The sequence below is a fragment of the Oncorhynchus gorbuscha genome, linkage group LG08 (assembly GCF_021184085.1).
Source record: "Oncorhynchus gorbuscha isolate QuinsamMale2020 ecotype Even-year linkage group LG08, OgorEven_v1.0, whole genome shotgun sequence".
Taxonomy (NCBI): Eukaryota; Metazoa; Chordata; class Actinopteri; order Salmoniformes; family Salmonidae; genus Oncorhynchus; species Oncorhynchus gorbuscha.
In genome coordinates, this window is record NC_060180.1 from 37547072 (window position 1) to 37560693 (window position 13622).

Genomic DNA, 13622 nt, shown 5'->3' on the forward strand with positions numbered 1-13622 from the left:
GAAGCAGCAGGGGAGATGCTTACTGTGGCTGATGTTTAAAACCCCATTGATTGCTTTGTTATAAAGGTGCTCATGCCTCTTCCATTGCCCCTAATGGTACCTGCATACTACTTCTGCCACTACTACTGCTGCACCTGTTCCAATGTCCCCAAGAGCCCTGGGTATCCCACACATAGGCCCCTGATTCTGCACTGCAGTGGGACAACTGTGGCAACAAAGGCCATGTTGCCACGGAGATGGCACTTGATTGGACTAATGGGCTGAGGGTTTAGGATGACGGATCTCGTCTCTAACACCAGCGACTGGCTCATACACCACCTGTATGGCCACATACAACCTCACTTCACAATGGGTCTGAGGGGAGGTGAGGCTGACACTCAGTAAGACTGTTTCAAATCCTTCGATGACATGCCTGTGGATGGCTTCCAACGGGGTTGCTGCAGTACATTTTTCTTCTCACCACCTACTGTGCTGCTCAATGGACTTGCGTGGACCGTTTTAACTGGTCAATCTTTTTTTCTGGACTAAACGGTTTCTCTGAGAAAGGACATTTTGGGTGTTCTCCACCTATTCAGAATGAGATCCAAATGAACCTGATGAGTCGTGAGGACAGCTTGGGTCTTCTCTTCGTGACTGTTTTTCAAAGTCATGATCTCGGACATTTGATACCTTTCTCAATATTCTTCAGCATTTCTTTGGACTCACTACCAAACATCTGATTGTTGGCTGGAAAAGGTACTTGCCAATTGGGTCCCTTTTTTTCTGCTACTACCTAGCACCCAACAGACTGTCTGCTGAACTATGCCCCTGCTAGTTTTTGGAGTTACTCTTGTTCAACATTGACTATCCCATCTCCCATTAAACCTCAGCCAGGCAGTATCCCAACAGAAAAACATGACAAAGATCTGAAAGACTGATGCCTAAGTGCTAAGGACTTGACCCCAATACATTTCCAAAAGCCACTCAAGTCCCACCCCCATTGATCTACAGAGCCCATCCTGCCAACCAGCTGTCAGATTTCCACCCAAACTTCACAACCACCTTTGATTGGACCCTTGTTGCCTAGATACAGTACATGCAGTCGAGATTGGGCCATATCCAACCCAGTAAGGATCAGGTGTCAGTGGTACCAGGGAATAAGTAGTACTTTTCTCAATGTTATTTTCTACAAAGAAATACACAATATTTAGAAAATGTATAGTTTCAGTCGACTCCCTCCTTTTAGCCTAAAATGGGGGAATTGACTCTGACATAGATGTCAAATGATTTAGTTTACATATTTATGGCTACTGATGTTTTTGAATGAATATTGTTGTAAACCACCCAATATTATAGTCTTGCTTTATGGCCCAGTAATCCTGGCAGCCACGTAGTTGTTATGAAAGTGTATTGAAATGTCAGCTATTTAATTCTAAGGAATTTAAACTGCAGTATTGTCATCAGGCTACTATCTGTCCTTCTGTATGTGTGATAGAGACTGTGGCTCCATCCCTGAACTACTTTCTTCACCAAACATAAACTGACACTTGGGCCCCAGTCATTAATATTACTACGTATCTTAAAGCCATGCAGACTGTTTTGAGACCAAGCAAAGATGCTGTCTGCTCACTGCAGTGTGCTATTGAGAGCCATATATTGAGATTCAATATTACTGGTGCTATTCATTGTTTGACTAATATGTTGGGATGGAAAGTGACCTAGACTGGAGTAGCAGTCTCTCTCATCTAGTTTTTCTTCCCTTGTTCACCCACACTTTCTCTCTTGTCCTGTCTTCCCTCTAATCTGTTTATGCACCTCTCCATCTCTGCCTCTCACCTTTCCCCTGTACTTCTGGGTGTGTTTTATTTATTTTTGTTTCAGAGTCTGACGCCAAAGGCATTCACAGCCCGTAGGATCTCCCTGAGCAGTGAGTATACTTTGTTTTCTTCGGCTCAGTAGGTAGACGTCGTTTTTAGTTGAGTTGGTCTGTGCGTGTGGTTGAGAGACAATTATAGATGAGGTGCTTACGTTCGCGTTTGGCCAGTTGTGCAATCATCCTTTGTCTTCCAGGCAGCAAGGCCTCTCCAGGTGTCGTCAGTGCAGAGGGCGAGGCAGAGTCTGGGGCCGGCCCCGGGAGGAAGAGGAGGTGGGGTTCCAGCACTGCGGTCACAGCCAAGAAACCATCCATCAGCATCACCACAGACTCACTGAAGGTACAGTATCATCGTCACTACACTGCAAAATATACTGTTGTACATATTACAAATCATCTATCCAAACACAGCATGATAATGAATTCTATCCAAACACAGCATGATAATGAATACTAACCTAACTTTTTACGATCTGTTGAGTCTTGAAGCTTCTCGCCTTCTCCCATCTGTAATATATTGATTGCGCTGCCCAGTCTCTGATCCCAGACATCAGGCTGAGTCCAGGACAGGAGGCGGTGGTGGATCTGCACCCAGAGGAAGCTCACCTCTCTGGGGGAGAGGAGGACAGGGAGCAGGGCGAGCAAGACTTCAAGATCAGACGCACGGTCACACAGGTCAGGGTTCTACTTCGCCTGTTTTGTGGACTGTACATTTATCTTGATTCAAGAAGTAATAATGTATTACTGGAAATTGGTTTTGCGGAAGTCATTTATAAAGGTGCGTTAAAGTAAGATTTACTATAACGGCTAACATTCGTAATTGACCCAAACGTATTACATTGTGAATGTCTTAAAACATCTGTGTGCCGCCTCCTCTACCCCACCCACTTCCAATGTACTGTATGTAGGTTGTCCTGTCCGAGACCCAGGAGAATGGACCGAAGGAGTCCAAGAGGAGTGAGAACATGGAGGACAGAGAGGATGGGGTGGAGGTTAAAAGCGACAGAGAGGAGAAGATGGACAACTCATTCCAGAGAGACTCCATGGAGACACAATCCCCCTCTCCCCCCATCCATGACATGGAGATGAACACAGGTGATAGATGGATCCAAATTTAAAGATCAACTTAATTATCTTGTCAGATTTCTCAAAACCTCTGATAACCCTGGGCTAGATTCTAGCCTTTTGATATGTTGTGAGTTATCAGATTGATGCATCTCTCTGGTCTCATCTGTTCAGTGACACCAAGTGACACCCTGATCCGTCGCTCCATCAGCCAGCAGAAGTCTGGCGTGTCCATCACCATAGACGACCCTGTCCGCACGGCCAAGCAGCCCTCTCCTCCACGAGGCAAAGTGTCCAACATCGTCCACCTGTCCAACCTGGTTCGGCCGTTCACCCTGGGTCAGCTGAAGGAGCTGCTCAGCAGGACTGGCACCGTGCTGGAGGACGGCTTCTGGATCGACAAGATCAAATCTCACTGCTACGTCACCGTACGTCTCTGTCTGCTGGCCATTGTCCTGAATACAGGTCTGCGTCTCAACTGACATCCTATTCCCCGTATAGTGCACTACTTTTAACCAGCCATAGGAGGCTCTGGTCAAAGCTGGTGCACTTGACTATAGGGTGTCATTTTAGATGCAGCTCAGATCTCCTCCTACAGTTTTCTATTTTCTGTGTCTTATCTAAGGCAAGCCTCAATGTTCCTAATGGATGTCCGTTCTTGCTCTCCCTCTTCTTTCAGTACTCCAGTGCAGAGGAGGCAGTGGCCACTCGTGCAGCACTACATGGGGTGAAATGGCCTCAGAGCAACCCCAAGTTCCTCTGTGTGGACTTCAGTCAGCAAGAGGAGGTGAGACTAACTTGTCCCTTGTAGTTCTGCCCTATGTGATGATGCATATCATTCCCAAGTTCTCTAATATTTGAGTGCTTATGATGTTCCTTATGGTAACCTTCCCCCTCGTGTGTGTGTGTGTGTGTGTGTGTGTGTGTGTGTGTGTGTGTGTGTGTGTGTGTGTGTGTGTGTGTGTGTGTGTGTGTGTGTGTGTGTGTGTGTGTGTGTGTGTGTGTGTGTGTGTGTGTGTGTGTGTGTAGCTTGACTTCCACAGAGGCTTGCCACCCCCCGGGGGGGCTGGAGAGGAGGAGCGGGGGGCTTCATCGGTGCGAGGTCGGGGGGCGGCCCTGCCCCCTCTCCTGCCCGAGCGTGACCAGTGGGCAGAGCGAGAGCGTGAGATGGAGCGCAGGGAGAGGACCCGGGCGGAGAGGGAGTGGGACAGGGACAAGGTCCGGGACTTTGGTCCCGGAAAACCTGGAGAGGATGCGGGCCCCAGACGATCACGCTCCAGAGAGAGGAAGCGCAAGGAGAGGAAGACGGACAAGAAAGGTGAAGAGTGGTGATGGTACTTTAGAGCTGTGCCCTGTTGGGTCAACTGTACGTTTACACTTTTTTGTGTTGTGTCTCCAGAGAAAGCTGCAGAGGAAGCCCCTGCCAAACTGCTGGATGACCTGTTCAATAAAACCAAAGCAGCCCCTTGTATATACTGGCTCCCCCTCACAGAAGAGCAGGTCAGATATATATACACAAAACTCAACTATCTGAACAAGATTTCTTATTGATGATATATATCCTTCCTTACGTTTTGTTGAAAGTGTTGATTTTAAATGGTTCACAATCCACTCTTAACATCCTCCCCTGTTCTGTCTCTTTGTGGCCAGTTTACACAGAGGGAAGTAGCTCGACAAGAGAGGAGGAAGGAGCGAGAGAAGAGGAGGAAGGAGCAGCAAGAGGAGGAGGAGAAGAAAAGGGAGGAAGAGCGCAAAGAAAGGATAAAAGCATCTGGTGAAAGGGGCGAGGGGGACAGGGACAGAGAGCGAGACAGGGAAAGGGGCAAAGACAGGGACCGAGACAGAGAGGGTGACAAACACAGAGAAAGCACCCACCGCAGACCAGGGGGCAACAGTGCAGGGGTGGGCAGACGCTCTCGCAGCCGCAGTGATCCTCCACCTCGTGACAGACGACGCTAGAGGGAATTGGTGTGGCTGAAACTGTCTTAAAATAACCCCCCATTCCCCATCACTACATGTACTTTGTTAGAACTAAGACCCTACAGAGGACCAACACACACACTGACACACACATATATATATATATATATGCACACACACACACACACACACACACACTGGGACCATGGTTTGAGCAGTGTTTCCCCCAGACTGCAGTCTGTCTTGCTTCAGTCTGAAAGTTTAGATTTTGTATGTGTTAATTTTGCCTAAGTATATTCTTATTAGTTTTTTAAATATTCTTGGCAGATTGGCAACCAACTCTTTTCCCCTCATTTCCCCCCCGTGCATATCTGAAGATGAAGTGCTCTATGTAGAGTTCTATGCATACACACACAGCGGTTTTTCTCCTTCCCCTGGGTTGTATATTCCACAACTGGTTTCTGTGGGGTGCTTTGTCATGGCTGCGTGCTGTCCCAGTCAGTCTGCCGTCCTCCACCTTGATTCCTGTGGAGGACTGACGGTGTTGCGCAAAGTTCTGTCTTTGTTTAGTTTGAAAGATGAGAGACTATATTCTTGCAAGAGATTAGAATCTTCTATACGCTTCTTTCTGTCAATCCTTTGCCCCCCCCCCGGTCAACGCAGGCTGGAAAAGGGGTGCGTATTAATACACACAAGCGGATTTAATATTGTTTTTAATCATTATTAAAGAATACTTTATTGTTTTTTGGTTTACCCCTGTAAGTGGTGAATGTACAAATAAATAAAAAATAAGTTTGAAAAACCTTTTGCACTTGTTTTCTGCAAGAGTACTTATATCAGTAGAACTTTATTTTAGATTATCATTGTAAAATGGAATTTTACAACCATTACATGTTCCAAGTAACATAGTCATATGCACCAATTTGTAAGTCGCTCTGGATAAGAGCGTCTGCTAAATGACTTAAATGTAAATGTAAATTATTACTATGCAGCAGAAAGAAAATATTCAGTAATATTCGAGATCCACAAGGTGTCACTGATGCACAATAGGGCTTAATTAATCATTTTACAAATTGAATCAAATTGGTCACATGGTTAGCAGATGTTAATACGAGTGTAGCGAAATGCTTGTGCTTCTAGTTCCAACAGTGCAGTTGGAAGTCAGAAGTTTACATACACTTCAATAAAACTTGTTTTTCAACCACTCCACAAATTTCTTGTTTGGCAAGTCGGTCAAGATATCTACTTGGTGCATGACACAAGTAATTTATCCAACAATTGTTAACAGACAACTTATTTAATTTATAATATACTATCACAATTCCAATGGGTCAGAAGTTCACATACACTAAGTTGACTGTGCCTTTAAATAGCTGGGAAAATTCCAGAAAATCTAAAAAAATCAGCCAAGACCTCAGAAAATTAATTGTAGACCCGCATAAGTTTGGTTCATCCTTGGGAGCAATTTCCAAACACCTGAAGGTACCACGTTCATCTGTACAAACAATAGTACGCAAGTTTAAACACCATGGGACCACGCAGCTGTCATACTGCTCAGGAAGGAGATGCGTTCTGTCTCCTAGACTTCGGTGCGAAAAGTGCAAATCAATCCCAGAACAACAGCAAAGGAACTTGAGAAGATGCTGGAGGAAACGGGTACAAAAGTATCTATATCCACAGTAAAACTAGTCCTATTTCGACAACCTGAAAGGCTGCTCAGCAAGGAAGAAGCCACTGCTCCAAAACCACCATAAAAAAGCCAGACTACGGTTTGCAACTGCACATGGGGACAAAGATCGTACTCTTTGGAGAAATGTCCTCTGTTCTGATGATACAAAAATAGAACTGTTTGGCCATAATGACCATCTTTATTTTTGGAGGAAAAAGGGGGAAGCTTGCAAGCCGAAGAACACAATCCCAACCGTAAAGCACGGGGATGGCAGCATCATGGTGTGGGGGTGGTTTGCTGCAGGAGGGACTGATGCACTTCACAAAATAGAAGGCATCATGAGATGGGAAAATTATGTGGATAACATTGAAGCAACATCTCAAGACATCAGTCAGGAAATTAAAGCTTGGTGGCAAATGGGTCTTCCGAATGGACAATGAACCCAAACATACTTCCAAAGTTGTGGCAAAATGGCTTAAGGAAAACAAAGTCGAGGTATTGGAGTGGCCTTCACAAAGCCCTGGCCTCAATTCCATAGAAAATTTGTGGGCAGAACTGAGGTCTACAAACCTGACTCAGTTACACCAGCTCTTGTCAGGAGGAATGGGTCAAAATTCTTGTGGAAGGCTACCCGAAACGTTTGACCCAAGTTAAGCAATTTAAAGGCTATGCTACCAAATATTAATTGAGTATGTACATTTCTGACCCACTGGGAATGTGATGAAAGAAATACAAGCTGAACTAAATAATTCTCTCTACTATTATTCTGACATTTCACATTCTTAAAATAAAGTGGTGATCCTTACTGACCGAAGACGGAACTTTTACTAGGATTAAATGTCAGGAATTGTGAAAAACTGAGTTTAAATGTATTTGGTTAAGGTGTACAGTCGTGGCAAAACGTTTTGAGAATGACACATACTCATTTCCACAAAGTTTGCTGCTTCAGTGTATTTAGATATTTTTGTCAGATGTTACTATGGAATACTGAAGTATAATTACAAGCATTTCATAAGTGTCAAAGGATTTATTGACAATTACATGAAGTTGATGCAGAGTCAATATTTGCAGTGTTGACCCTTCTTTTTCGAGACCTCTGCAATCTGCCCTGGCATGCTGTCAATTAACTTCTGGGCCACATCCTGACTGATGGAAGCCCATTCTTGCATAATCAATGCTTGGAGTTTGTCAGAATTTGTGGGGTTTTGTTTTTCCACCCGTTTCTTGAGGATTGACCACAAGTTCTCAATGGGATTACGGTCTGGGGAGTTTCCTGGCCAAGAACCCAAAATATTGATGTTTGATCCTTATGGCAAGGTGCTCCATCATGCTGGAAAAGGCATTGTTCATCACCAAACTGTTCCTGGTTGGTTGGGAGAAGTTGCGCTCGAAGGATGTGTTGGTACCATTCTTTATTCATGGCTGTGTTCTTAGGCAAAATTGTGAGTAAGCCCACTCCCTTGGCTGAGAAGCAACCCCACACATGAATGGTCTCAGGATGCTTTACAGTTGGCATGACACAGGACTGATGGTAGTGCTCACCTTGTATTCTCTGACAAGCTTTTTTCCGAATGCCCCAAACAATCGGAAAGGGGATTGATCAGAGAAAATGACTTTACCCCGGTCCTCAGCAATCCAAATCCTGTACCTTTTGCAGAATATAAGTCTGTCCCTGATGTTTTTTCCTGGAGAGAAGTGGCTTCTTTGCTGCCCTTCTTGACACGAGGCCATTCTCCAAAATTCTTCGCCCCACTGTGCGTGCAGATGCACTCACACCTGCCTGCTGCCATTCCTGAGCAAGCTCTGTACTGGTGGTGCCTCGATCCCGCAGCTGAATCAACTTTAGGAGACGGTCCTGGCGCTTGCTGGACTTTTTTGGGTGCCCTGAAGCCTTCTTCACAACAATTGAACCACTCTCCTTGAAGTTCTTGATGATCTGATAATGGTTGATTTAGGTGCAATCTTACTGGCAGCAACATCCTTGCCTGTGAAGCCCTTTTTGTGCAAAGCAATGATGATGGCACATGCTTCCTTGCAGGTAACCATGGTTGACAGAGGAAGAACAATGATTCCAAGCACCACCCTCCTTTTGAAGCGTCCAGTCTGTTATTCAAACACAAACAGCATGACAGAGTGACACTCACACCTGTGTTAACGAGAGAATCACTCACATGATGTCCACTGGTCCTTTTGTGGCAGGGCTGAAATGCAGTGGAAATGTTTTTGTGGGATTCAGCTCATTTGCTTGGTAAAGAGGGACTTTGCAATGAATTGCAATTCATCTGATCACTCTTCATAACATTCTGGAGTATGTGCAAATTTCCATCATACAAACTGAGGCAGCAGACTTTGTAAAAATGTATATTTGTGTTTTTCTCAACTTTTGGCTAAGACTGTATGTAAACTCCCAACTTCAACTGTATCTTACAAGTAATCTAACAATTCCCCAACAACTACCTTATTGTGTATAAGATAGTTGTTGGGGAATTGTTAGATTACTTGTAAAGGGATGGAATAAGAATATGTACATATAAATAAATAAATAAATGGATGAGCGATTGCCGAGTGGCATAGACAAGATGCAATAGATGTATAAAATACATTATATACACATGAGATAAGTAATGTAAGATATGTTAACATTATTGAAGTGACTAGTGATCCATTTTTTTAAAGAAGCCAGTGATTTCAAGTCTGTATGTAGGCAGCAGCCTCAATGTTAGTGATAGCTGTTTAACAGTCTGATGACCTTGAGATAGAAGCTGTTTTTCAGTCTCTCGGTCCCAACTTTGATGCCCCTGTACTGACCTCGCCTTCTGGATGGTAGTGGGGTGAACAGGCAGTGGCTCAGGTGGTTGTTGTCCATGATGATCTTTTTGGCCTTCCTGCGACGTCAGGTGCTGTAGGTGTCCTGGAGTGCATGTAGTCTGGGCAGTGTAGTGTGATGGCGATCGCATCGTCCGTGGACCTGTTGGGGCGGTATGCAAACGGAAGTAGGTCAAGGGTGGCAAGTAAGGTGGAGGTGATTTGTTCCTTGACTATTCTCTCAAATCACTTAATGACAGAAGTGAGTGGTACGGCCGTTAGTAATTTAGTTCAGTTATCTTTGCCTTCTTTGGTACAAGAACAATGGTGGCCATCTTGAAGCATGTGGGGACAGCAGACTGGGATCGGGAGCGATTGAATAGGTTTGTATAGGGCACTGGAGTGAAGTAGATGAAGATAGGCTGATGAAGGTGAGTAATGAATAGGGAATAGTAATGGAAAGGTTTTCTGGCGTAAATGTGACTTTTACGTTATTGCTGAACGCAAAAAGCTCTAGATGAGAAATGTCATTGTGAGTCAATTGAGAGGCTGCTATGGAAATGTATGTCAATCTCTCCCTCAGTGAATGTTAAAAAAAAACATCTTACTCACACCCAATTCTCTCTTATCTCCCTCTCTCTATCCCACCCTTCCTCTTTTTCTTTAGTGCATCGTGAAGTGCCAATCCTCGGGCCTTCTTTCAGGCCTTGACGTTCTTCCTACTGAGCTCAGCAGAGCTCCTCTATAATTACAGCTCTCTGGTCGCTGAGCGGAAAATTTTTGTGCCCTGATGCAACTCTGTGCCGGGCGGCTCAAGTGAACTGGGCCGACCCTCTTGTCTCCGGCACCCCGGCCTAGCCGGGACACACTCTATGGAGAAACCCACTTTAGGAATTAGAGAATTGTGTATGACACATCTTTAAAATAAGTAGTTAACTGAAAGAACAGTGTTTACCTCGATGAACAAACCTGCATTGTGTTTGTTTATGTGTGAAGACTGAAGGGTTTTTGTAATTACCAATATTAGCAGATGAGTATATTTGGAAGTAGCAGTAGACAAAGAGTTGACATTGTGTGTGTCTGTGTAATGCATTGTTGGTGTTGACAATGTGTAGTAGTTTTGACTAAAACGAATACAGATTTTGTACGATTTGACTTTGTAACAGGTTAGGAGAATTAACATAGCCGGTTAGGATAATTAGGTTAAGGTTAGCTAAAATGCAAAATAAAATAAATGTATGACTTTAATTTGACAAAAACTGTATCCCTTCTATCCATGACATGTGCCTGGAGCCTGTTGTATGAGACAGTAGTTACAGTGAGCCCGGGAGAGTTTGGCAAAGTCAACCTCTTTGTGGTGAGAGGGAGTGAAGAGGACAAGGAAATAGTTCCGCTGGCCAAGTAGGCTAAGTGCTACAGGATAGAGCGCCGGCCGGCCTGGAGGACGAAATGGATACTTGGCTATTTTCGCCCTGTGGGTTGCCAGTAGGCTGACTCGGTTTAGTTCCCTGTGCACAGCAACTTTCTGGTGTGGGAAGAAGGAGCTCAAATGCATGGCTCTCTGGTTGTAGCTAGGTCTAGCAGAACCTCTGCCCACCTCTGTCTGGGGTATACTCCGGTTAGTACAGGCCCCTCCAGTCCTCTCTAGAGACTGAGCTGAGCCAGGTCAGTCCATGCTGATGACTGGGCAGTAAAAACACAGGCCCTGTAAGCAGGCCCTGTAAGCAGCCTACCCGGCTCAATAAAACCACATGGCCCTTTGTGTTCAGACCAGCTCTCACAGGAACATAAAACTGACAGGAGCCCCTGGCTCCTCTGATGTGGCTGCACAGAACTTTCTCTCAGACGCTCTCTTTCACTTTCTTCGTGTCCTTTTACTGACGAAATTGACGGACAACACAGAGGTAAGGAGCAGACAACTTGAAAGACAGTGATATCTGGGTAATCGGTTGTCTTTGCCATATACACACACAAGAGATCTAATGCACAAAAACTGCATTTTCACTGTGTGTATGCACTCACTGTATACCTATTACCCTCTCTGCCTCCTGTTCTTTGTCTCTCCCCCACAACTTAGTGATGAGAACCAGATGTAGGCCATTGCATTAAAGTGGAGGTGGAGGAGACAGAATAACTGACTGAGCACAAGGTTGTAAGGCATTTCATGAACTAACGAGAGCGAGAGCGAGAGAGAGAGAGGTGGAAGGGTGGTAGAAACAGCATGAGGGGAAAAGGGATCTCTCTGCCCTCTCATCTGGTCTAGACTAACATTGTGTGTATATTTAGCTGCCAGGTTCAAAGTGCCAGTCGTCCAGACCAGGCCCAGATTGAAGCAGGGGGGTTTCCTAACGGATGTGACTTGGTCAGAACAAAGGTGGCTTGGGTTTGGGGGAGGTGGGAAGGAGAGAGAGTCTGATTCAGCAGCTCCTGATGGGAAATCGCTTCCTGCTCAGTTTGGGGGAAAAGCACAATGAGGTTTATAAGAGTAGAACCTGTAGAATAACCTGTATTATTTTCACACGATACTTTTGGCTATAAAAGAGCTCAACACACACTAGTCAAAGTGCAGACAGACTTACATAGCATAGCACATTAATGCAGCAGTTTCGCCCATACCACGATAGATGTGTGCGGATTCAGCACTGGTGGGAGAGAGACATACTGTACCACAGAGGAAAACAGAGAAACTATTAGAAATAAAACAGTTGGGAAGGAGATGTGAAGATCTTGAGTTGGAGGGGAAAAGGAAGATTAGCACATTGCAAGAACGCACACACACACACACACACACACACACACACACACACACACACACACACACACACACACACACACACACACACACACACACACACACACACACACACACACACACACACACACACACACACACACACACACACACACACACACACACACACACACACACACACACACATAAAATGTAGGCCTCTTAGCGAGCGAAATAGTTTTTTTTCCCAGTTATCTTTCCAGTGAAACTAATAGAATACTTAATAGAAGACTTGCAAGGGAAATGAAGCGAGACAAAAGGAGTGAATATTATAGACATCTCATCTGTCTTTCCCCTCCTCTTTCCACCCTTTTTCTTTTCCATTGAGTCCAGCTACACACCACCATACAACACTGTATCCGCACAGAGAAAGTGCCATACAAACAAGTGTAGGTGTCCTGTTTATGTGTGTGCAAGCGTATTTGTGTCAGTGTGTCTCTGTGTGTGTGAATGAATTTGTGTGGTGTTGGAGTGTAGATAAAGTTTTTTTTTGGTGTATCAGAGCTTGTGCAGGATGTGACTTGGCTATTTGAAATTGAAGCCATATGTAGCCTATATACTTACTCACTACCAAGGGATTTTACCCTGTGTAAGTACTGGAATACATTGAATAAGTCAAATAGTTGGGGGTACTGGAGGAGAGGTTTGGGATACACTGTACAAGTACACTGCCCTACCAAGCAAAAAGGCAGGAACTGCTCATTTGGTAAAAAATTAGTTAATGTCATTTTTGCAAAATTAAATACATTCTTATTCATCTGGACAAGTATCCTGCCCCTGTTGTATTGTGTTTTGAAGACAATGGTGGGGTCATGTTAGTAGTAACTGCATTAAGTTACTGTGAAACCAAGGTAAATAAAAGCATTTTTTTTCTCAGTTCCACGCTATGAGCAGTTACTGCCATTTTGCTTTGATAGGGCAGTACATTCAATTCTATTAGTTATATCTCAGGACAGTTTACAGTAATGCAGGGGTACTCAAGTACTATTTGAGAAGGTTTGGTCACACACATATCCTAGGTGGCAAAGGTCAGAATGGACATTGTCATTTATTGGTGTAGTAACAAATCCCCACATCACAACCCAAACTGCCCACTGGGCACACACTGGTTGAATCAATTCAATTACATTGAACCAACGTGGAATAGACGTTGAATTGACATCTGTGCCCAGTGGGTGTTCAAACTATTCACACTCCTGTTGGTTGGCGGAGAGACAATGTTGCCGTTTTAAAGCTAATCTCCTGCAATTCTACACATTTTGCCATGTCTATGTGCGTTCATAGCGTACCATGGATCGAAGCCAGACTGACGGTCCATATTGACACGGGTCTGGATCCGGACCGCGGTCCACCTGTAGAGTACTGCTGCGGTAATGGGTTCAGGAGGGCCTTGAGTTTTCCTGACCAATTGGCATGACCAAAACAACTTCAGTTCCTAGCTATAGTCTACAACTTGAGCCTGAGTTCTTCCTGGTCAAGTCTTGTGGTCAGCAAAAAACTCTGTGTCCTTCCTATTCATG

The 13622-nt window shown here is 44.6% G+C and overlaps 1 protein-coding gene across 1 annotated transcript in view; it reads left to right on the forward strand.

The window, feature by feature from the left end:
- The window catches only part of acin1a (apoptotic chromatin condensation inducer 1a), a 33248-nt gene extending 27609 nt beyond the window's left edge, over positions 1-5639 (forward strand). The window contains 9 exon segments of the mRNA XM_046359330.1: positions 1861-1906; positions 2050-2192; positions 2387-2527; positions 2761-2947; positions 3092-3345; positions 3597-3704; positions 3947-4235; positions 4317-4417; positions 4568-5639. Of these exon segments, the coding sequence (XP_046215286.1) occupies positions 1861-1906; positions 2050-2192; positions 2387-2527; positions 2761-2947; positions 3092-3345; positions 3597-3704; positions 3947-4235; positions 4317-4417; positions 4568-4876 (1578 nt within the window). The 3' untranslated portion in view covers positions 4877-5639.
- The last annotated feature ends 7983 nt before the right edge of the window (positions 5640-13622 follow it).